Below are 27363 nucleotides of genomic sequence, written 5' to 3'. Positions count from 1 at the left end.
TCCATGATAACTTGTTGCTTTTCATTTGACTATGCTGTGTGGAGCAAGTAAATTTCAGATTCGATCAAAGGTCACTTCCGACTTGAATAGCACACATGAGTTGCGTACTAATCTCACCAGTGAGAAACTTGTTATTCAGCCCATGCGACCGCCCCTTATGCTTATCATACTTAATTAGAATGGGAAAGAGATCATTTTCAGAGGCCATGGAGGACGGAATCACAACAGGCAAGCGCGCTGCCGCTGTCCAGGCAGTGGATGATCACGTTAGGGTAACGCGTGTTTCTTGTTGATAAGGCTTACTCTAACTTGTGTTCTAAAGAGATGCATTTAACAAGGGCTTGGATACACGTGCTCCAGATATATTTAGATTGATGTTTTGGACAGTGACATGATAAGTGAAGGAAACCGCATTTCACTCTCTGATGGGGAACATGTCAAAATTTTATAGCTTTTAATGGTATCATCTGTATTGCCTTCAATTTGTAGAAACAACAATTTTGATTTTAATTGAACACATAACAGGTCGTTGCGTACTGCATGGGTCAACTGGTCAGTGGATGACATCAGCTGGTCAGTGGCTGTGGTTTTCTCATAGGTTATGGAAAATGAGTATAGAACGCTTTAGACATTTTATATATATCATAATATTAAACATTTGGTGATTATATTTTTCTTTCTTTTTGTGTGGAGAAAGTTATGTGTATGTACAATAACAGTAGAATTCTGTATATGTACAATAACAGTAGAATTCTGTATATGTACAATAACAGTAGAATTATGTATATGTACAATAACAGTAGAATTATGTATATTTTTAAGAACTTTGACATAAAAAAATGCCACTACTGTCACCTCTAATCCATTTGCACTAAGGCACTTGCCAGCAGTTTTCTTTGTAATAAAAAATTATACATTAACATTTAATGTCTGGTGAAATATATTAATTATGTTTATCAATATAATTTGATTAGTTTTGAGGCAGAAGCGTTGTCATATTTGGTGGACTGTCAAAATAAGATGAGGGACAACACGATAATGTGACAGACAATTAATGCATCACCACCTGTTAAAAATATTATCACTGATAAATCAGATTGTCTGACGCGATACAACTTCCACTATACTGTCTGACACCTATTGACCAATAATATTCATTTCAGGAAAATGTTTACCTCATTTTGTTTACCATGCCATTCATGTATGCTACTCAACAGAAGTTAGAACACTAAGGGTTTTTCATATGACTTAGTGAATATGTCAGATTGACTTTTGTCATATACAAAGATTAGGTGTTTTGTGATTTCTTTTGAGTAGTATATATCTAAAACAAATGAGCAATGAGAAGAAAATAGATAAACAGAATATATGTGTTTTAAATTGTAAGTGGATCTATAATATTACTAATAAAATATGATTGTTGATTGTGTGGAATATGTAATGCATGTCATGTTATAAAAATTAAAAATTAAAAAAACAAAACATGGATCTATGACTATTTCTTGAATTACTGTTTGCAATGTAGTTAACTCCTTTTTAGGCATTACCAGGCATTAAGTTAAGCCTTTATTTTTATGTTTGTTGGTTAAAACATTTTTGTGGCCTAAAATAAATTGTTGGTATCAAAATGTTTTTTAAATTCAATTTGCATACATATATTCATTGTTCTATTAATCTTAGAGAACAGATGAGATATCCTCTTTACTTGTTTTTCATTAGGCCAAAAACAAATATGTCCGTTTCCTATTAAATGCTTTTTAAAAATAGGGTAACTGGGTCTGTTTTAACCCCTTTTTTTTTTACTGTTTTTTAATTTTTTAGTGGCATCAGGTGGGCACCTGAGAAGGTCTTCAAGGATACCATATCATGTAGTGACAATGCCTTGTGATGAAACATTGAAAGATTTCCATATCAAATCATTATTTATGTTATTTATTTGCAGGTTTTGTCAATGAGAGTCCATTATGTCAATTCAATGCAATCCATTTTAACCCTACGTACACTGAGAATCATGAAAATGATGAGTTGAAATGCACTTCAGTCATGATTTTGACTTGCTTAACAAAAGATTTAGGGTCGAGGAGGGTTACTGGAAACGAACATTTTATTTATTTATTTATTTATTTATTTATTTATTTATTTATTTATTTATTTATTTATTTATTTATTTATTTTATTTATTTATTTATTTATTTTTTATTTATTTATTTATTTTATTTATTTTAATTTTATTTTATTTATTTTATTTATTTATTTTTTACAGCTAAATGTATAACAGTATCCTAATATTGTTTTGTCAAATGTCATTTGTTTTCCTTCAAATTTCAATATTCTTGGTCAGTTGATCTCATAAACCAACGGAAATTACTACATGGCCTGAATTCCATGAATGTGTATGAATAGTGCAGAAGAATTTGCTAAAACATTAGTACCCATGAAGGTCCGGGTTAAATGTGCCTGCAGTAACCCATGCTTGTCTTAAGAGGCGACCAACGGGATCGGGTGGTCAGGCTCGCTGACTTGGTTGACACATTGCATCGGTTCCCAATTGTGCAGATCGATGCTCATGCTGTTGATCACTGGATTTTCTGGTCTAGACTCGATTATTCACAGACTGCCGCCATATAGCTGGAATATTGCTGAGTGCGGCGTAAAACTAAACTCACTCACTAAAAAACATAAGCATACTAACAAGTTAAGATCACCATGTGTTCTTAGATAGGAACATATTTTTTCTAAGTAAGCAGTGTGCGAAATAGTTTTCAAATTTTGCTATGCCTGAAACTTACTAGCCCACAAAATAATTCACTAGCCTGAAATTTGAATGTTCAATGTAGAAACGAAGTAAATGATTACCAAAATAGATGTCGGCATGACACAGGTTTCATCATTAAGCTGCTATGATGAACATTTTTATCAGGCCATACTCTTGCATGATTTAAAAGTCTATTACAACTTTACAAGTCGGAGAGAGTGATATATTTACAAAATCACCCTATGAAAATTCACTAGCATGTCGGGCCAGAGACTTTTGAGATTTACTGGACAGACTGGATTTTTACTAGACACCGGCTAGCGGGCCAGTGGCTATTTCGAACACTGTAAATAAGGTTAAGTTATTTGAGAATGTTGAATATTTTATGCTAAATGTTTAAGGAAGTAATTGATCATGTGTCTATTTTGAATTGTGTTGTCATTTTGCGTTATTAATGTTTGTGTTTTGTACACTGTAATCATGACACAGTAGTGGTTTTTCAATTAATTGAAATAATCGAAGATTGGTCGTGGTGATCAAATGACCAAGCAATCGTTCACATTTTCTCATAATCAAAGAAACGATTTCGGAACTACTGGTTTAGTGTTTGAAACACTTGACGATGGAACATTTCCTTGAAGTTGTCAGGGTCTGACAACATGTTTAATTCTTAGAAAACTCACTTCACTTGCTGAAAAGTCATGACTGCATATTTTGTGAAGACTCTGGGAAGTTTTTTCTCCATGATAAATTATGTCATGACATTGAAAGAGCAAGTTGCATCATTTTACATTGGATGTGAAATTTGCGCAGTTTCTAAATGAAACAAAAAACAACAGATAACCACACATTTTTTTCTTTATAACTATCTGCATTAACAGCTTGAACAGAAAAATCTGAAAAATGTCGCTTACCAATTTTTTCCATGATTGCTCGTTGGTAATGAACCAATCATCAATTGTGGGGTTTCAACCAATTCCCAACACTATGACACGGAACACACATTTTTAGGAAATGTTTTAGCTTCAAACTAGACTATATTAACCCTCACATAATCGCTTTCATTGGGGGTTCATGCATCACATGAAGATATTTGTAATGAGGAAAATAATGTGAAAATGTAATGTGGTATCGAGGAAAAAAGATCACGACACATTGAAGAAAGCCCCAAAATGTCTAAACATATCTGTGGAAGCTTAACGTGTTCAGGTACAACCCAAATCACATACTATTCTGATGACAGCATCTCCAAACAACCAGTCAGATTTATAGATTGATAGATTTGTTTTAAAGGACACACACACATAGCCCATAGTCATTAGCGCCTTGCAGCACAGTGGCACACTTGAATAAAATAAAGTCCAATCACTACATGCATAAAACAATCATCAGTTACCATAGTTACGGGTATCACGTAGAAGTTATTTGAATTACATTGTCTCTTTTCCAGGACAACCAAGTGGTTGGTATTGGCAGCGGATCTACCATAGTGTTTGCAGTAGAGAGGATAGGTAGGTATTGTTTCAACACATATCTGTCAGTGTTGGTGTTGTTTGGATCAGCGTACATGTTAACAGTCATGTTTATATGATTTGTTTACATTGTCATGCAGTGTGTCACAGTGCAGCCAACATGGAGGCTATTCTGCTCAGAGGCCAATATTGGGTCCTAATTTGCAGAAAATCTCAAACTTGAATTCAATATTTTTCAGCCCATGTTATAGGTATGACTGCTCTCTTACACAAACATCTACTCTCTGAAGTGAACATATTTTACAGAAAAAGGAGTTCCTAAGTTATTTGCATAGCTGAAGCTGTAGTTGTGAGTGAGTTTATTTGTACGCTGCACTCAGCAATATTCCAGCTATATGGTGGTGGTCGGTAAATAATCAAGTCTGGATCAGATAATCCAGTGATCAACAGCGTCGATCTACGCAATTGGGATACAATGACATGTGTCAACCAAATCAGTGAGCTTGATCCTGTTAGTTGCCTCTTACGCCATCAAGGATTACTGAAAATCAGTTTTAACCCAGATCTTCACGGGTCTGCTCATAGCTGGAACTGTGGTAGCCTAGACTTGCTTGGGCTGTATTGGGTATATTTGTTTCAGGGTCTGTCTCATCTCTTTGTATAGTCTGCAACTCACATTGACAGTAGGGATGACTATTGAGGGGGGAGACAACTATTGCGATAGCAATAGTCTATTGCAGTACTATTGCAGTAGTTTTTCTCTCCTTAAATTGTCTCATTTGAAGTCATTTCCCAAATCAATGTATAGTTTATATCAAATAAAATCCAGTTTAAGTAGTTTCAGCCTCTTTTAATAACTGACAAGTAACTTGAAACCCAGAACTAGTTTGTTTAAGAGGTAACAGGGGCAGATAACTCTAAATCAAAGTGAACGAATCTGGTACTTCCTGTATTTTTTGCTGCGCATTTATCTAAGGAAGTCAATTTACTAAACTATCGATAGTCACACATACTATGCATTAGGGTTGGGTATTGCCAAAATTTTCATATTGCGATATATTGCGATATGTGTTGGCGTATTGCAATATGTATTGCAATATATTGTGAAAGTGTAACACATGGTTCAGGGTAATGAAATTACTGTTCCTTTCTTTTGAAACAATTCCAATGGCTACTTTCAGGACTCAGATTTGATTGTACAAGAGACCAATTGAAAATGTTTCCAAACAGAAGATTTCGCTCTGAAGCTTGGAACTCGAGAAAAAGTGTCTGCCTTCGGTACCAATCTATTTTTTACATGGTTTAAAAGTCATGCAAATACAGTTATATGACCAATAAATATTCTCAAAACTATTATTGTATAATAATATAAAGAAAATACAAATCACGAAATTTACCGATCATGGTCACGGAAATTGCCGATCGTATCGGGTAAATCGGTTTCGCGAAATGTGTACAGCAATATATCGTATTGTGAAGTTCGAATTGCAATATACCTGTATACCGGTATTATCGCCCACCCCTACTATGCATCGATAGTTTTTCGTTTCTATCATCGAATAATTGCTATCGGAGACTCAACAATTGCAATGTATCAATAGTTCGATGCATCATTACAGCCTTAATTGACAGTATTCCTGTAGGTTGGATTATCCTGGAGGAGTGTAGTTCAGTCAGGTGTTGACTGATCTGTTTCAAATGTGTGACCACAATCAATATGAATGAACACAGATGCTGAGGCTTATTGTCAAATCAACACACGTTATGGTAATCGTTAATGTTAGAGTTACTTTTCTTTCATGCCCCACTAGCTAACCAAATACAACTATGCCCTAGGTTTCTTACAAACCCTGGTCACACAAAGGTTTTTAACACTGAATCCTTCCCCTACTAATGAAAATCTGTAAACCAAATATCTTACCAAATATTTCTGATATGTCTGCTAACTGTAGATAATGATTTATGCTGCTCAAATTTTTAAAAGGATAATCAGATATGTCATTGTGTTTAAGCATACGTTCGACATGTGAGTGGGAATGGTTATATGCTGCTATAATATTTTCCTGCAATATCACATCGGGGGACACCAGAAATGGGCTTCCCACAATAAACCCATGTAGGGCCTTGAAGTTGAACCCAGGTCTTCGGTGTGAGGAGCGAACGCTTTAACCACAAGGCTACCCCACTGCTCGTCAACATATGAGACTGAGTTTTGTGTATCATGGAAATTGATGAGTAACCAAGTTCACATGGTCAAAAGCAGAATAGTAGATTTGCCCCCATTTTAAGTTATTCTTCAGGTTTTTTATGTATTGAGTTTAACTTGATCATGCTTTTATCATATTGTCATAGTTACGTTTATACTGGATACATCAAAGAAACTTACTTCTCATCAGATTTTGACCTACTTTTAGTATATTTCACCTGTCATGTGTTATCATCTGTAAAGTGCTCAATAAGAACTAGGCATTATTTCTCCATGCTCAATGGAGCTTGTATTCTTATGTCTCTGTGTTTATGCCATGTTACACATGAGCACATTTAGCAGTTCCCTTTCTCCACATGAGACGATATTAATTCAAATTCAAGCAGTACTCTATGTTGCTAAAGAATAAATTGTATTAAGTATTAGGGCTGTGCAATATTACCGGTAAACCGGTATATACCGGTACAGTATCTCGCGATACGATTATGACGATATGGTTCAGATTCTGCAATATATTGGGTCATCCAGAGTTAGCTCCATTTGAATTATCTGCCTTTGATTTCCATAGCAAACAAATGTGCTCCTAAATTTCCAAATATACTTTTATTTCTGTTGGTTTCATGTAACATTTTACAAGTGGAAGTGTCAATATAAGTGGCTCCAAAATTGCCAAATAGTCTACCAAATACTTTACGTTTTGTGGGTTTGAATGGTTTCATTTGGAGGAATTAAGTGGCCTCAAATGGACCAATTTTATTTGGACTTATTAGTAGAGCCTCTGGCTCTGAGTGACCATTTCACAGTTCACAGTATTTTGTTATTTTTGTTTGTTTCATAATGGGGCATATGATATCAATTTATCCTACAGGCCTGAGTCTTAGAAAAATTGTAGGACTGTATAATGACATTCAGTCAAGGATCTTAGCTATTGGAGGTCACATGCGATTTTAATCTCAAGTAGTTCAACTAAATCTTGTTTTTGTTTCATTTGGGAATAGTTCATGTTAACATATTGAATCTGAATGAATCACATACAGTAACAATAATTACATACTGCACTGAAGTACATTCGTTTAAGCAAACAACACTGACTATGAAAATCATGTTATACTATTACCTTTCATCATTATGTTCGCAAAACGTTGGTGCAACATATTCCACATTAAGGCTCTATATTATTTTATTTATCTGTAAACGATTGGCATACAGCCATACACAATGGGGACAGGGAGCCTGAAAGTATGGTGTAACAGCAACTGAGGAGATGATGTCACACACAGAGAGCTATTATGAATTTATGATGTACGCACTTTGGCAGAAACATTTCAGTCAATATATCACAATATATATTGCAATATCTCTTAAATTATTGCAATATATCGCAATATGAAAATCAGGGCAATATCCAGGACTATCCCCACCGTCCCAGTAGTACAAGGAACTTGAACAATTCCTGTTTCCTTTTAAATAAATTGATCATTCATAAGTTCGGATTTCGATACCCTGATCTCTTAAATTCATAACAGTATGAAATATCTTGTTATCCCTATCAAATGTTATGAAGTATATTTACGTGAAACAATCCTTCCGTATTCCTACTTTAAAACAGGCTTTGCAAACTGAAATGTTTATAAGACATTCTGCGGTGCAAAGTGAGCAGGATCTCGACCAGCCTTCCTTACAGCTCTTGTGTTTATGCAACCACAGCTTCATGACGTGGGAGTTTCCCAGTGTCACAATGACTCAGCAGATTGTTCTGAATTGTGGTTTTATGAGAATCGCAGTTGTTTCAAATGTGTTCCAGTGAAATGTGCTTAGTCATTGTGATTTTTCCTTTCCTTTGAGACATCAAATGCTGAAATCACAAGTGTTCTCCTTATGCTTTAGTGTGCTTCGTGAAGCATGTTAGTATTGTTAAACCTGAGTTGAGAGTAAATTTATAGATGTTTTATGTACCTGATCAGTAATGGTGACCTTTTCAATTTCCACATTTTGTGTAAGAATTCACTTTTGCCCTTTTTCACATTTTATCAGTTTTTGCATAGAATTGTAAAATCACACAAAGAAAAATATGAATAGTAACTTTCAAACAAACAACATCCAACACATGACACAACGCAAGCACATCCTGTTGGTCACTCAGGTGGAACCCATCCAACACATGACACAACGCAAGCCCACCCTGTTGGTCACTCAGGTGGAACCCATCCAACAGTTGACAACCCAGCACATCCTGTTGGTCACTCAGGTGGAACCCATCCAACACATGACACAACCCAAGCACATCCTGTTGGTCACTCAGGTGGAACCCATCCAACACATGACACAACGCAAGCACATCCTGTTGGTCACTCAGGTGGAACCCATCCAACACATGACACAACGCAAGCCCACCCTGTTGGTCACTCAGGTGGAACCCATCCAACAGTTGACAACCCAGCACATCCTGTTGGTCACTCAGGTGGAACCCATCCAACACATGACACAACCCAAGCACATCCTGTTGGTCACTCAGGTGGAACACATGACACAACGCAAGCACATCCTGTTGGTCACTCAGGTGGAACACATGACACAACCCAGCACATCCTGTTGGTCACTCAGGTGGAACACATGACACAACGCAATCACATCCTGTTGGTCACTCAGGTGGAACCCATCCAACACATGACACAACCCAAGCCCACCCTGTTGGTCACTCAGGTGGAACCCATCCAACAGTTGACAACCCAGCACATCCTGTTGGTCACTCAGGTGGAACCCATCCAACACATGACACAACCCAAGCACATCCTGTTGGTCACTCAGGTGGAACCCATCCAACACATGACACAACCCAAGCACATCCTGTTGGTCACTCAGGTGGAACCCATCCAACACATGACACAACCCAAGCACATCCTGTTGGTCACTCAGGTGGAACCCATCCAACACATGACACAACCCAAGCACATCCTGTTGGTCACTCAGGTGGAACCCATCCAACACTTGACACAACGCAAGCACATCCTGTTGGTCACTCAGGTGGAACCCATCCAACACATGACACAACATGAAGCCCACCCTGTTGGTCACTCAGGTGGAACCCATCCAACAGTTGACAACCCAGCACATCCTGTTGGTCACTCAGGTGGAACCCATCCAACACATGACACAACCTTAAGCACATCCTGTTGGTCACTCAGGTGGAACCCATCCAACACATGACACAACCCAAGCTAATCCTGTTGGTCACTCAGGTGGAACCCATCCAACACATGACACAACGCTAAGCACATCCTGTTGGTCACTCAGGTGGAACCCATCCAACACATGACACAACCCAAGCACATCCTGTTGGTCACTCAGGTGGAACCCATCCAACACATGACACAACGCTAAGCACATCCTGTTGGTCACTCAGGTGGAACCCATCCAACACATGACACAACGCTTAAGCCCACCCCTGTTGGTCACTCAGGTGGAACCCATCCAACAGTTGACAACCCAGCACATCCTGTTGGTCACTCAGGTGGAACCCATCCAACACATGACACAACCCAAGCACATCCTGTTGGTCACTCAGGTGGAACCCATCCAACACATGACACAACGCAAGCACATCCTGTTGGTCACTCAGGTGGAACCCATCCAACACATGACACAACGCAAGCCCACCCTGTTGGTCACTCAGGTGGAACCCATCCAACAGTTGACAACCCAGCACATCCTGTTGGTCACTCAGGTGGAACCCATCCAACACATGACACAACCCAAGCACATCCTGTTGGTCACTCAGGTGGAACCCATCCAACACATGACACAACGCAAGCACATCCTGTTGGTCACTCAGGTGGAACCCATCCAACACATGACACAACGCAAGCCCACCCTGTTGGTCACTCAGGTGGAACCCATCCAACAGTTGACAACCCAGCACATCCTGTTGGTCACTCAGGTGGAACCCATCCAACACATGACACAACCCAAGCACATCCTGTTGGTCACTCAGGTGGAACCCATCCAACACATGACACAACGCAAGCACATCCTGTTGGTCACTCAGGTGGAACCCATCCAACACATGACACAGCATAAGCCCACCCTGTTGGTCACTCAGGTGGAACCCATCCAACAGTTGACAACCCAGCACATCCTGTTGGTCACTCAGGTGGAACCCATCCAACACATGACACAACCCAAGCACATCCTGTTGGTCACTCAGGTGGAACCCATCCAACACATGACACAAGCGCAAGCACATCCTGTTGGTCACTCAGGTGGAACCCATCCAACACATGACACAAGCGCAAGCCCACCCTGTTGGTCACTCAGGTGGAACCCATCCAACAGTTGACAACCCAGCACATCCTGTTGGTCACTCAGGTGGAACCCATCCAACACTTGACACAACCCAAGCACATCCTGTTGGTCACTCAGGTGGAACCCATCCAACACATGACACAACCCAAGCACATCCTGTTGGTCACTCAGGTGGAACCCATCCAACACATGACACAACGCAAGCACATCCTGTTGGTCACTCAGGTGGAACCCATCCAACACATGACACAACCCAAGCACATCCTGTTGGTCACTCAGGTGGAACCCATCCAACACATGACACAACCCAAGCACATCCTGTTGGTCACTCAGGTGGAACCCATCCAACACATGACACAACGCAAGCCCACCCTGTTGGTCACTCAGGTGGAACCCATCCAACAGTTGACAACCCAGCACATCCTGTTGGTCACTCAGGTGGAACCCATCCAACACATGACACAACCCAAGCACATCCTGTTGGTCACTCAGGTGGAACCCATCCAACACTTGACACAACGCAGCACATCCTGTTGGTCACTCAGGTGGGAACCCATCCAACACATGACACAACGCCAAGCCCACCCTGTTGGTCACTCAGGTGGAACCCATCCAACACATGACACAACCTCAAGCCTACCCTGTTGGTCACTCAGGGTGGAACCCATCCAACACTTGACACAACCCAGCACATCCTGTTGGTCACTCAGGTGGAACCCATCCAACACATGACACAACGCAAGCCCACCCTGTTGGTCACTCAGGTGGAACCCATCCAACAGTTGACAACCCAGCACATCCTGTTGGTCACTCAGGTGGAACCCATCCAACACATGACACAACCCAAGCATATCCTGTTGGTCACTCAGGTGGAACCCATCCAACACATGACACAACCCAAGCACATCCTGTTGGTCACTCAGGTGGAACCCATCCAACACATGACACAACCCAAGCACATCCTGTTGGTCACTCAGGTGGAACCCATCCAACACATGACACAACCCAGCACATCCTGTTGGTCACTCAGGTGGAACCCATCCAACACTTGACACAACGCAAGCACATCCTGTTGGTCACTCAGGTGGAACCCATCCAACACATGACACAACACTAGCAGCCCACCCTGTTGGTCACTCAGGTGGAACCCATCCAACAGTTGACAACCCAGCACATCCTGTTGGTCACTCAGGTGGAACCCATCCAACACATGACACAACCCAAGCACATCCTGTTGGTCACTCAGGTGGAACCCATCCAACACATGACACAACCTAAGCACATCCTGTTGGTCACTCAGGTGGAACCCATCCAACACATGACACAACGCAAGCACATCCTGTTGGTCACTCAGGTGGAACCCATCCAACACATGACACAACCCAAGCACATCCTGTTGGTCACTCAGGTGGAACCCATCCAACACATGACACAACGCAAGCACATCCTGTTGGTCACTCAGGTGGAACCCATCCAACACATGACACAACGCAAAGCCCACCCTGTTGGTCACTCAGGTGGAACCCATCCAACAGTTGACAACCCAGCACATCCTGTTGGTCACTCAGGTGGAACCCATCCAACACATGACACAACCCAAGCACATCCTGTTGGTCACTCAGGTGGAACCCATCCAACACATGACACAACGCAAGCACATCCTGTTGGTCACTCAGGTGGAACCCATCCAACACATGACACAACGCAAGCCCACCCTGTTGGTCACTCAGGTGGAACCCATCCAACAGTTGACAACCCAGCACATCCTGTTGGTCACTCAGGTGGAACCCATCCAACACATGACACAACCCAAGCACATCCTGTTGGTCACTCAGGTGGAACCCATCCAACACATGACACAACCCAAGCACATCCTGTTGGTCACTCAGGTGGAACCCATCCAACACATGACACAACCCAAGCACATCCTGTTGGTCACTCAGGTGGAACCCATCCAACACATGACACAACCCAGCACATCCTGTTGGTCACTCAGGTGGAACCCATCCAACACATGACACAACCCAAGCACATCCTGTTGGTCACTCAGGTGGAACCCATCCAACACATGACACAACCCAAGCACATCCTGTTGGTCACTCAGGTGGAACCCATCCAACACATGACACAACCCAAGCACATCCTGTTGGTCACTCAGGTGGAACCCATCCAACACTTGACACAACCCAAGCACATCCTGTTGGTCACTCAGGTGGAACCCATCCAACACATGACACAACCCAAGCACATCCTGTTGGTCACTCAGGTGGAACCCATCCAACACATGACACAACCCAAGCACATCCTGTTGGTCACTCAGGTGGAACCCATCCAACACATGACACAACCAAGCCCATCCTGTTGGTCACTCAGGTGGAACCCATCCAACACTTGACACAACCCAGCACATCCTGTTGGTCACTCAGGTGGAACCCATCCAACACTTGACACAACCCAAGCACATCCTGTTGGTCACTCAGGTGGAACCCATCCAACACATGACACAACCCAAGCACATCCTGTTGGTCACTCAGGTGGAACCCATCCAACACATGACACAACCCAAGCACATCCTGTTGGTCACTCAGGTGGAACCCATCCAACACATGACACAACCCAAGCACATCCTGTTGGTCACTCAGGTGGAACCCATCCAACACATGACACAACCCAAGCACATCCTGTTGGTCACTCAGGTGGAACCCATCCAACACATGACACAACCCAAGCCCATCCTGTTGGTCACTCAGGTGGAACCCATCCAACACATGACACAACCCAAGCACATCCTGTTGGTCACTCAGGTGGAACCCATCCAACACATGACACAACCCAAGCACATCCTGTTGGTCACTCAGGTGGAACCCATCCAACACTTGACACAACGCAAGCACATCCTGTTGGTCACTCAGGTGGAACCCATCCAACACATGACACAACCCAAGCCCATCCTGTTGGTCACTCAGGTGGAACCCATCCAACACATGACACAACCCAAGCTCCATCCTGTTGGTCACTCCAGGTGGAACCCATCCAACACTTGACACAACCCAAGCACATCCTGTTGGTCACTCAGGTGGAACCCATCCAACACATGACACAACCCAAAGCCCATCCTGTTGGTCACTCAGGTGGAACCATCCAACAGTTGACAACCCAGCACATCCTGTTGGTCACTCAGGTGGAACCCATCCAACACATGACACAACCCAAGCACATCCTGTTGGTCACTCAGGTGGAACCCATCCAACACATGACACAACCAAATCCCATCCTGTTGGTCACTCAGGTGGAACCCATCCAACACATGACACAACCCAAGCACATCCTGTTGGTCACTCAGGTGGAACCCATCCAACACATGACACAACCCAAGCACATCCTGTTGGTCACTCAGGTGGAACCCATCCAACACATGACACAACCCAAGCACATCCTGTTGGTCACTCAGGTGGAACCCATCCAACACATGACACAACCAAGCACATCCTGTTGGTCACTCAGGTGGAACCCATCCAACACACATGACACAACCCAAGCACATCCTGTTGGTCACTCAGGTGGAACCCATCCAACACATGACACAACCCAAGCACATCCTGTTGGTCACTCAGGTGGAACCCATCCAACACATGACACAACCCAAGCACATCCTGTTGGTCACTCAGGTGGAACCCATCCAACACATGACACAACCCAAGCACATCCTGTTGGTCACTCAGGTGGAACCCATCCAACACATGACACAACCCAAGCACATCCTGTTGGTCACTCAGGTGGAACCCATCCAACACATGACACAACCCAAGCACATCCTGTTGGTCACTCAGGTGGAACCCATCCAACACATGACACAACCCAAGCACATCCTGTTGGTCACTCAGGTGGAACCCATCCAACACATGACACAACGCCAAGCCCATCCTGTTGGTCACTCAGGTGGAACCCATCCAACAGTTGACAAACCCAGCACATCCTGTTGGTCACTCAGGTGGAACCCATCCAACACTTGACACAACTCAAAGCACATCCTGTTGGTCACTCCAGGTGGAACCCATCCAACACATGACACAAACCAAGCACATCCTGTTGGTCACTCAGGTGGAACCCATCCAACACATGACACAACGCAAGCACATCCTGTTGGTCACTCAGGTGGAACCCATCCAACACATGACACAACGCAAGCCCACCCTGTTGGTCACTCAGGTGGAACCCATCCAACAGTTGACAACCCAAGCACATCCTGTTGGTCACTCAGGTGGAACCCATCCAACACATGACACAACCCAAGCACATCCTGTTGGTCACTCAGGTGGAACCCATCCAACACATGACACAACGCAAGCACATCCTGTTGGTCACTCAGGTGGAACCCATCCAACACATGACACAACCCAAGCACATCCTGTTGGTCACTCAGGTGGAACCCATCCAACACATGACACAACGCAAGCACATCCTGTTGGTCACTCAGGTGGAACCCATCCAACACATGACACAACCCAAGCACATCCTGTTGGTCACTCAGGTGGAACCCATCCAACACATGACACAACCCAAGCCCATCCTGTTGGTCACTCAGGTGGAACCCATCCAACAGTTGACACAACCCAGCACATCCTGTTGGTCACTCAGGTGGAACCCATCCAACACATGACACAACCCAAGCACATCCTGTTGGTCACTCAGGTGGAACCCATCCAACACTTGACACAACCCAAGCACATCCTGTTGGTCACTCAGGTGGAACCCATCCAACACTTGACACAACGCCAAGCACATCCTGTTGGTCACTCAGGTGGAACCCATCCAACACATGACACAACCCAAGCCCACCCTGTTGGTCACTCAGGTGGAACCCATCCAACACTTGCATTTAAAAGAAGGTTGACTCATGTTTACATGCTTTTGCTGAATTTTCATCAAATTAATAATTGATGTTATTACATTGATGTTTTAGTGTAGCATGTAGAATGTGTATGGTAATATGCAAGTTGTTTCCTATTTTCTTCCAGTCCAGAGAGTCAAGGAAGAAAAACTCAATCTTGTCTGCATTCCAACCTCATTCCAGGTACTTAACTTGTCCTCAAATATCATCCTTCACCCAAATGATATCTGTCCGCCATGTTTGATTGTGTAGCTCATAAGCTCTTCATTATTTCACTATGAACCTTTTAATACAGGTCAGGTATGACTGTAGTCATGTCTTTGGCTATTTACCATGATTTAGGGAGATGTGGAGTATTACAGAACAAGCAGCTATACCAGGTTACTTAACAAAGTTTTCTTTCCATATATTTTTCTCAACTTGCTGGTCGTGAAAGCTTTTTCTATGCCCATAGCTTGAGAGCAAACATTCTTCTTCCAGTGAAATACTAATTTTATTTTGGAAATATGAATTGAAACATGAAGAAAAGAGAAAAAGGAAAAAGACAAACAAGGAGCATGACATATGACACATAATGCTTGTATGGAGGACGAGAGGGCTGAGCCAACAGGTCTGGCCTGAACTGGGATATGTCTGTCTAAAACTAACATTATTTCTATCTTTGTATGTTACACAGTTACAGACCATAAGGCAAGGTTTAGTTGGCTATGTGTGTTGTACACTACAAACAACAATACCCCATCACAAGCTCTTCCTATACGGAGCAAATCTAATTAGCTTCAAAATCACAAAAGGAATGAAACGAATCTGGTCACTTGTTTGGAATAGTGGACCATAGTTTGTGTCAGTTTTAGTTTGTTTGACTTTCATTGTTTTGACGTCTATCCATTGTTTACAAATACTTCCTGAAATTGTCAGCTTATACAGACATATTAATTCCATACATGTTACAAATACTTCCTGAAATTGTCAGCTTATACAGACATATTAATTCCATACATGTTGCAAATACTTCCTGAAATTGTCAGCTTATACAGACATATGAATTCCATACATATTGCAAATACTGGACGACTGATCAGGCAAATCACCTAAACCTGTTACTGAACTTTACATCATATGAAACATGATGAGATGAGATTATTCCCTCTATAGTAGTTCTGTTAGAAGAGATACCAAGCAACTTTTGGTGGTCATAAGACAACATAATAGATAACGTTAATAGATGCCATGAATATTTGCTCAAGTAGATCCCTAGATGGCCTACTCATCATGATATGGTTTGAGGATATGCTCAGTGTGGTGTTGAATAAAAAACGTTTGTCTGTAACATGGTGGACTATAAAGTCGACTGTTTGATTGTAGGCTAAGCAGCTGATACAGGAACATAACCTGACGCTGGGGAGCTTGGAGAGAAATCCAGAGGTGAGACAGAGAAACAGTCAAACGGAAATCAATCTTCAAACTAATTTTGAGTTGCATGTCTAGAAACAAGCATAAACTACTCAGAAAACAAATTGCAGCATCACCTGTGTGTCCTTTCCTCCAGGGGCGGTGAGATAGCCTAGTGGTTAAAGTGTTCGCTCGTCACGCCAAAGGCCAAGGTTCGATTCCCCGCATGGGTACAATATGTGAAGCCCATTTCTGGTGTCCCTTGCCGTGACATTGCTGGGATATTACTAGTGGTGTTCCGATGATCGAAAATAATTGTAAATCAATCGAAAGAAGGATTAAAAATGATTATCGATTGTAAAAAAACATATTTTCGATTAATTGGAATTTTGTTGTTTTAGTTTAACACACGTTGAATGAAGTAAACTAGCAATTAAATTTGACGAATATTCACGAACAAACATGCGCTCAACAGCGTAAAGCTGTGCGCATTGTAAAATTTTAACCACTTTTATTGTTTAATTACAATTCCAGTGTCTTTCTTGCATCTGTGCATTTCATTGCATGACAGTATTAGTTATAAGGAACATTTATTAGAAAAAACCTGGTGAAAAACCCTTCAAATTGGTGATTTCATTAAAAATGTATATATTTCGATTATAATCGATAATCGTTCACCACAATCCTCCGATAATCGATAGTGGATTTGGTTTCCGATTCCCAACACTAGATATTACTAAAAACAGCGTGAAACTAAACTCACTCATTTTTAAAACAGGAAACAACATGAAAAGCGGCATAAAACCCAACTCACTCACTCACTCCTTTCTTCCTTGTATATAGAATTGGGGCAGTGTGGTTTAAGTGTCTGCTTGTCATGCCAAAGACTTGAGTTCAATTCCCCACTTGGGTACAATGTGTGAAGCCCATTTGCTGATGTCCCCTGCTGTGATATTGCTTAAATATTGCTAAAAGCAACACTAAACCCAACTCACTCACTCACTCACTCACTCACTCACTCACTCACTCACTCACTCACTCACCCACTCACCCACTCACCCACCCACCCACTCACTCACTCACTCACTCACTGTTGATTTATTTTTATTGGTTAAATACAGGCAGGAATACAAGAAGCCATTGTAGTCAGTGTGTTACACGTTGATACTGAATGTGAGGCGTCCAGCTGTTGTCATCGTATAAAGCCACATTTGACACACTTAAAGTAACACATGAATAGACGCTGGGATTTCCTTATGTAAATCATAAATCGTATACAATGCACATGCTTTACATGGAGAATAACTGACAGTTTGTTCACTGGCATGAAATAAACTCCACAAATAACGTATTAGTACATTGTACAAACCTGCGAGGTGGTAATAAATTTAGATCCTCTTTAGATGCATATTTGGCTTCATGCCAGGGCTGTAATGTTCATAGATATGCCTGTTCCTTCTTTTTGTATTTGTAAGTGAATTTAGAGTTATTGTAATTTGTCTTGTTTGATTATCATTTTTAAATTATTTTAGGAATTGTTTAGCCAGTTCATCAAAACATATAACACATTATGATGCAAAACGAAGGCTAACGTGTTGCAGTCAAACACAGACATTGTCCCTACATTATAACTGGAACCATTAAGGTATACCATTATGCATCATTCTATAAGGAACATCGAACATACATAGTAGATTTTATGAAGGGAAATATAATTGGTGTAACTGCCAACTTGTGGGAGTGGTAATGTGGTCATGACATCAAGTAGAGTGAGCTACTGTCGGTTGCGATTGCCTCCATGATTGACATGTGTCTGTTTCATACAGCTGGATGTTGCCATCGATGGAGCGGACGAGGCTGATGCCAACCTGGACCTGATAAAGGGGGGCGGAGGCTGCCTCACCCAGGAGAAGATCGTGGCGTCCTGCGCCCGTGACTTCATCGTTATAGCTGATTCCAGGTAAAGTCAGACATTGTTTTGTTTTTTTATGTGGTGATTCCAGGAAGTAGCTAAAAAATCTATAACACGGAGGACCCATGAAGATCTAGGTTAGAATTGATCTTCAGTAACCCATGCTTGTCGTAAGGCGCCACTAATGGGATCGGGTGGTCAGGCTCTCTAACTTGGTTGACACATGTATCCCAACTCCGTAGATCGATGCTCATGATGTTGATCACTGGATTGTATGGTCCAGATTCTATTATTCACAGACCACTGCCATATAGCCAGAATATTGCTAACTGCAGCATGAAAACCACCTACAAACAAACAGTACATCATTGTGTTGTTGGTATTCTTAATGATGTTGTTGTAGGACTTTACTCTGTGTGACCTTGATTATTGTGTTTCATCATGTTCATAGCACACCATTTATTCCTTCATAGCCTAGTGTTTACTGTTTTCCATGACTAATCGATGGTGTGTTTTGTAACTATGCTGTGAGTCACTGTTGTGATTTGCCGCAACTCTATTAGTCTGGACAAATAGAACATTTTCTCAAGCATCTACATGTCACTTTAAATTGTGACAATTTTACTGCCCACTGAAAAAAATATTCAAATCTTTCCTGTTATATGAATTAGACAGTGTTAATTCTGACAAAGGCTTCACCCGAGGGGCACATGTTTATGACTTGTCATCACTGTTAAAAAGCTCCATTAGTTTGAAAGACTTTTTTACGAATGCTTCAAACTTCATGGTACTTGACTAGTATATGAGAAGTGGCTGGTGCAAGATTGGTAAAGCTTACAGCAGAGCTCCAGATAAGATTTAGCTCATGTAGGTACTGTACCCACTGTATTTTTTTGGAGTGGGTATTATGAATGTTGAGTGGGTATTTCATTTTCCGTTACCCACTGCTTTCAAATATATGGGTATTTCATTGAGTTTACTCACCTAAGTATATGTCATTGAGTAAGTTTACTAAGCAGGTATGTACTGCCTTATGTCATACTGAAGTAAAACCAACTTAAATATAATGGAAATGATTTCATACAAAATCCCTCATCCTATACTGACAGTACAACACTAGTCCTATACTAACAGTACAACTTGATACCAATCAATGTCCTTTTCATTACGCAAGTGATTTTTATAGACATATTCCTTACGCATATGTTTTAAACTCTGTGCTTATCTAACATTTTAAATGCGTAATTGGTACGCAACAATTATTTTTCAATGCGTAATTGGAAATTTTCTGTGCCTATTTTACCCAAATACGCAGCTTATCTGGGCCTCTGCTTACAGCCATTGTATATTGTACTTTCTGTTGAATCTGCCTCATTCAGGAAAGATGTTGACAAGCTTGGGACCACATGGAAGCGAGGTGTCTCCATTGAAGTCATTCCACTTGCCTACAAGCCGATCAAGTTGAAGATTGAAAAACAGCTGGGTGGACTTGCTAACCTAAGGATGGCGACAAAGAAAGCGGTGAGTTTTTAGACATACAATTTGGAAGACTGGCTAACTATAAAGTAGTGATGCAGAAAGTGGTTAGTCATTGAACACAGCCTGCAGGACTGGTTAACCAAAAGTTGGTGCCGAAAACAAACAGTTAAAACCATAGGATGGCGACAAAGAAAACTTTGAGTTGTTTGATGCACAACTTAGGTGACAGGCAGACTGACTAACCGTGGCATGGTCATGACATTGTTGAGTTGATCCGGCTGGCAAAAACAGGATGTACAGAAAGGAGGTCACTTTGACACAAAACTGACACAATTATGGGATCGTGTTAACAGTCTTCATAGTGAAGTAAAGCAATGGCGATTTGTCAGGATCAGATATGAAAATGAGTTATTTGGTTAGAAAAGTTTTGAAATCATTGCAACAGCCTACATTTATGATTGTGATGATTGTACAGTCAAAACATATATACAACAGGAGGTTCGAATGACTAAGTTGTTTGTGAAGTTAAGCTATGATATTTGCCTTGTCTGTCTTTATAATTCCAGTACAGGATCTACCAGACAAGAACCTGACAGTCGTCAGTAGCTAAACAGCTAAAATTTTGTTATGTTTGGTTTCCTGATGTTTGAGGCCTTAATTCACAGAAAGAAGTCTTATATTTCTTTGCCAACATGTTTATATCTATATATACAAATCTCAGTTGAATTGGAGCCACTGAAGTAATCAACAAAATATATTAATGTAAAGAAATATATCATACAAAATAAATAGATGTACCGCTAATGAGATATTAAACAGAAGCTATAGATGTAATGACATAAATATTACAACATAAATAGAAATAATGATGCAAATCTTGCAGAAATAATAGATATAACCAAACAAATATAAAAAAAATATTCCATTGAAAAATTGTATGAATTATTCCAACTATGGTGTCACTTCAGACATTTTGAGGTACATTTTAATGAAATTTGACATTATACAGTGGTTTTCTGGCAATGAATTTCATTTGTTGTTATGGAATGTAATAAATATTACAACCACTGTATTCGTTAAAAATATTTGTATTTGTTACTCTATATTCATGATACATATTGGATTCCCCTCATAGTGTATAAGTAGCTGCCCTAATTGGATGGTGTATATCTGTGATTCAATATCATATTGAGTAGTGTGGTGATACCTGAGAATTTGGCTAAACAAGAACTTTATAATGAATAAATTTTGAACAGAATAAAGGATTCTGACACGGAGTATTTGAGAAAGTCTGCGTGTATAGATCGGTTCATGAACACAGTGGGATGCTGTATGCTGTTCCAGATGTTGCTCAAGGACAGGGTTATATCACACGATGTGATGAAACAGATGAAGCTGTTGAAGGGGTGCTCATGTTACTGTGGCCATGGAACAGTTGAAAAATGTGTCCTTAAATAATCAATTTTGGTTTCAGTATATCCATATGTGTAGGTTGCTTTTAATAAGATAAAACATGTCTTGTCAGAAAATTTGTACAGGATATAATTTTTTAAAATGAATATTTTTTTATTGAAAATTGAGCATTCGATGCCTTGAGGTATAATTTATTTTCTCGCCATTTACTGTGCATGGTGACAGTATCTCACAACTCATGAAGTTTAATTTCTTGGGAACCGAATTTATGCCCAACATTTTGACAATTGTCATATTTTGTGGTTTATGTAAGTGTAAACACTGAAAATTTCATTGAGTAGATTTACTTAAAGTGTGGATGTTTTTTCGTGTGGTGATTATGCAGACACCAGTCATTTCAGGCATATCAGTGGCAAACACTTGTTATGATTATAATTCCATAAAACATATTGAAGATGGGTCATTGATGTCAACAGTCATACCCTTCACTAACTGCTTACTTTATCATTGGGGGCGGTGGGGTAGTCTAGTGTTAAAGCGTTTGCTCGTCACGCCGAAGACCCGGGTTCGAATCCCCACATGGGTACAATGAGTGAAGCCCATTTCTGGTGTCCCCTGCCGTGATATACCTGGAATATTGCTAAAAGTGGCGTAAACCCAAACTCAGTCAGTACTTTATCATTGACACACATATGGTCTGTAAACAACAATATAAAATCTTTACATCATTCATGTTTAAAGGGGCTGTGGGGTAGCCTAGTGGTTAAAGCATTTGCTCGCCCCAATGAAGACCTGGGTTTGATGCTCCACACGGGTGCAATATGTGAAGCCCATTTCTGGGGTCCCTCGTCATGATATAGCTGGAATATTCCTAGAAAACGGCGTGAAACTAAACTCACTCATTTTTAAAACAGGAAACATCATGAAAAAGATTCTTTGAGCGGCAGTTAGAAGTTGGGGCACTAAGGAAGGATAACAATATATGGATGAACAACGTCTTTCTAACAGTGTGAACGTTGTTTCGGTGTAGGTTCTAATACCGTTATCAAGCAAGTGAAACATGAAAAAAAAAAAGGATTTCAGTGTTAGGTTCATCCTGATATTTTTCTACAGGGACCAGTCGTGACAGACAATGGCAACTTGATCCTGGACTGGGTTTTTGAAGAAACAAAGACTTATGACTGGGAAAAGGTCAACTTCACCATCACATCTATTCCAGGTAAGTCTTGTCTATTACTTCAATATTCAAACCGAAAGAAACCTGGTTCTTGGTTTTCAAAAGATTTTCATCAAAGGCCTGCAGGTGGTCAGACTTGGCTGATACATGTCATTGTGACCTTATCGAGGAGTCGATGTTCATGATGTTAATCACTGGACTGACTCATCCAGACTCAATAGTATTGCAGACTACCATCATACAGCTGGAATATTGCTGAGTGCAGCATATAAACAATTCTGAAAGTCACTGGTTGAAAAATAGTTATATTTTTCAGTTGCTTTTGTATGCTGATGTGAAATGAAAGGTTGGTTCGTATTTTGTTTAACACAGCACTCAGCAACATTTGAGCTATATGACGACGATCTGTAAATAATCATGTCTGGACCAGACAATCCTGTGATTAATAGCATGAGCATCGATCTACACACTTGGGATACGATGACATGTGTCAACCCAGTTAACGACCCTGACCACCCATCCCATTGGTCGCCTCTTACAACAAGCATGGGTTACTGAAGATCAATTCTAATCGGATCTTCATGTTGGTGTACTGTGTCAGTGTTGTGTCTCTTGTTGCAGGAGTCGTTGAGACCGGTCTCTTCATCAAGATGGCCAAGATGGTATACTTCGGCACCACAGACGGAAAGGTGAAGACAAGGTCCGCACCGTGGTTGACACCAGAGACACAACCATTAGCTCACAAGGTGAGGCCACACTCTTTACTGCAGCCATCCTCTCAACATAATGTCACCATGAGTTGTCCAGGGAAAGAATAGAGTGAGAGTACTCCATGCTTGTCTTTCTGTGAGGATCCAAGGAAGAGTAAACGCCAGTTTTCAATATTACATGCATCTGGGAGTCTGTAACGCTTGCTCCTGTATTTCAATGAATCTCAGGGGCAGTGGGGTAGCCTAGTGGTTAAAGCGTTCGCTCGTCACGCCGAAGACCCGGGTTCAATTCCCCACATGGGTACAATGTGTGAGGCTTATTTGTGGTGTCCCCTGTCGTGATATTGGTAAAAGCGGTGTAAAACCATACTCACTCACTCAATGAATCTCAGGCCCTCCTCAATATGTGATAATCTTTATGGTTGTAACAAACTCAAAGGGACCTCTAATTGTAGTTCATTATAACCATAGTCCGTTATACACAATTTGTCTGAAATACACAGCAAGTGGCCGGCACAAAACCAGTTCATTATATCCATCAGTCCGTTATATCCATCAGTCCGTTATATCCATCAGCCCGTTATATCCATCAGTTTGTTATAACCATTAGTTTGTTATAACCATCAGTTTGTTATGTCATCAGTCCATTATATCCATGTTATATCCATCAGTCTGTTATATCCATCAGTCCGTTATATCCATGCTATATCCACCAGTCTGTTATATCCATCAGCCCTTTATATCCATCAGTCTGTTATAAGGGTGCACATTATAAACAGTCAGAGGAGGATCAGTAAATCCAAGACTCTCAAGCCATCCTAAATAAACAATAATTCATATTTAGGGTATTTTTCCATTTTCATATTATTTTAGTCAGAGTATCATCTTTAACCAAGGCCGTTATATCAATTGGTGTGCACCTACAGGCCGACAAACATTGTGAACAAAACACACATTTCAATCTATCAGTTCATTATAAGCATGTTTGTTATAAACATAGTCAGAGGATCAGTAAGGCCATTACTCTCAGGTCCTCCTTAATAACTGATGATTTATGTGTATGATTTTTATCCCCCTCAACGCGTTTTTCGGGGGGTATTAAAATGGACTCTGTCCGTGCGTCCGTCCGACCGTCCGTTCGCCGTGCACGTTTGTCTTTTCCGGAGCAGAACTCTAAAACCGTTCAATATTTCTTCACCAAACTTGGCACATACATGGATCTGGTGGTGTACTGGTGCCTTTTGGTAGTTTTGGAATTCTGAATTAAATATTTTTGGCGTTTCCATGGCAACGAGTTCGACTTTGACTGAAATTGGTGGTAGTGCTCTTTTCTGGGGCAGAACTCTAAAACCGTTCATTATTTCATCACAAAACTTGGCACATAGATAGATCTGATGGTGTACTGGTGCCTTTTGGTAGTTTTGGAATTCTGAAAAAAATATTTTTGGCGTTTCCATGGCAACAAGTTTGACTTAGCCTGAAATTGTGGTAGTGCTCTTTTCCGGAGCTGAACTCTAAAACTGTTCGATATTTCTTCACCAAACTTGGCACATAGATAGATCTGGTGGTGTACTGGTGCCTTTTGGTAGTTTTGGAATTCTGAATTAAATATTTTTGGCGTTTCCATGGCAACAAGTTCGACTTTGACTGAAATTGGTGGTAGTGCTCTTTTCTGGGGCAGAACTCTAAAACCGTTCATTATTTCATCACAAAACTTTGCACATAGATAGATCTGGTGGTGTACTGGTGCCTTTTGGTAGTTTTGGAATTCTGAATTAAATATTTTTGGCGTTTCCATGGCAACAAGTTCGACTTTGACTGAAATTGGTGGTAGTGCTCTTTTCTGGGGCAGAACTCTAAAACCGTTCATTATTTCATCACAAAACTTGGCACATAGATAGATCTGGTGGTGTACTGGTGCCTTTTGGTAGTTTTGGAATTCTGAATAAAACATTTTTGGCGTTTCTATGGCAACAAGTTCGACTTTGACTGAAATTGTGGTAGTGCTCTTTTCCGGAGCAGAACTCTAAAACCATTCACTATTTCTTCACCAAACTTGGCACATAGATAGATCTGGTGGTCTACTGGTGCCTTTTGGTTGTTTTGGAATTCTGAATAAAATATTTTTGGCGTTTCCATGGCAACAAGTTTGACTTAGCCTGAAATTGTGGTAGTGCTCTTTTCCGGAGCTGAACTCTAAAACTGTTCGATATTTCTTCACCAAACTTGGCACATAGATAGATCTGGTGGTGTACTGGTGCCTTTTGGTAGTTTTGGAATTCTGAATAAAATATTTTTGTCATTTCCATGGCAACAAGTTTGACTTAGACTGAAATTGGTGATAGTGCTCCTTTCTGGAGCAGAACTTTCAAAACCTTTCAATACTCTCCTTCCACTTTTCTATATACACACCTAAATATTTGACATAATCATAACTCATAGACATAATCATGAAGAGTATTTTGCCATTGCGGGGGATATTGATGACTTTGTCTTCTTGTTTAATTTAATAATTTATTTTCAATTTTCATAGTATTTTAAGTCAGAGGTTCTTTAAAAAGAGCCATATTATCAGTGGGTGGGCACTTGCAGGCCCAGCAAACATTATGGATAGTTTTCACTTACTCGTTCTTTTCTGTTTGCAGACTGAAGCCAATGGAAGAAGCAAGTGATGCAGAGGAGCTTGTTCATCACCTGATTTTATTGCTCATACATGCTACACAGAACTCATCGCTACGGAAACATCTTGCCAATCATTAGCTAGTTTACAGTTATGTACCTGCTCAAACACATGCAAGGTTGTTCATAAGTGTAGATTGTCCACATATTGGTGTTAAAACATAATGTCAGTTGCCAGGGTTGACTTAAAGCATGCTCTGGTCAAGTTCCTAGACTTTTGAAAATACACGGTATAGTACAAACAGAAATGTTTTTGAAATAAACAAGCTTCAATTAAAGACAACAGATTAAAATTCCGGGCAAGGCCACCCATGTGTAAAACAAGGAACACATTGGTCTGCACCCTATTGACAAGGTGATTGCAGCACTATGACCAGCCTAAGTCTATGATAAAGTATTATTATTACCTAAGCATTACAATCTCTCTTAGAAGAGAACCCTGGCCTTTTTCAACAAGTTTCATGAATGTTTTAGAGTCTGTAAACATGGTAATCATTGCTCATGATGTGTCTATAATATTTTCTTTTAAGTGCCTTCATTCACTCACATCACGCTACTCCTCACGGGGCGGTGGGGTAGCCTAGTGGTTAAAGCATTTGCTCGTCACGCTGAAGACCTGGGTTTGATTCCCCACATGGGTACAATGTGTGAAGCCTATTTCTGGTGACCCCTGCCATGATATTGCTAGAGTATTGCTAAAGGCAGCATAAAACTATACTCACTCACTCACTCACTACTCATCATGCTTTGAAGCATCTTATATATGCAAGTATCATCCTGAGCTATTCATCCACGCTTGTAGCCATCCATCATCTCATATTGTACACCAGTGCAATAATGTCATGTACACAGTATTTGCATTATTAATAGTGGTTTTATATGAACTCCACCATTAGTATTGTCATGTAGGATGACCTGTTCCTGATTTGTTGCTTTGCTGGCTGTACAGGGTTATGTCCCTTAGATGCAATGATC

At 40.8% G+C, this 27363-nt stretch overlaps 1 protein-coding gene across 1 annotated transcript; it reads left to right on the top strand.

The window, feature by feature from the left end:
* Positions 1 to 80: 80 nt before the first annotated feature.
* Positions 81 to 26596, top strand: LOC124262216 (ribose-5-phosphate isomerase-like). The gene is made up of 9 exons (XM_046696686.1): positions 81 to 272; positions 4206 to 4266; positions 15754 to 15809; positions 16992 to 17051; positions 18845 to 18978; positions 20310 to 20451; positions 22936 to 23041; positions 23621 to 23745; positions 26355 to 26596. The coding sequence occupies exons 1-9, from the start codon at positions 96 to 98 to the stop codon at positions 26379 to 26381; spliced, it is 888 nt and encodes a 295-aa protein (XP_046552642.1). The 5' UTR covers positions 81 to 95; the 3' UTR covers positions 26382 to 26596.
* Positions 26597 to 27363: the final 767 nt, after the last annotated feature.

Source organism: Haliotis rubra, unplaced genomic scaffold (assembly GCF_003918875.1).
Source record: "Haliotis rubra isolate DU_JTF1 unplaced genomic scaffold, ASM391887v1 Scf828, whole genome shotgun sequence".
NCBI classification, from domain to species: domain Eukaryota; kingdom Metazoa; phylum Mollusca; class Gastropoda; order Lepetellida; family Haliotidae; genus Haliotis; species Haliotis rubra.
Note: the sequence above shows the minus strand (reverse complement) of the source record. Positions and strands in the feature narration are given on the sequence as shown.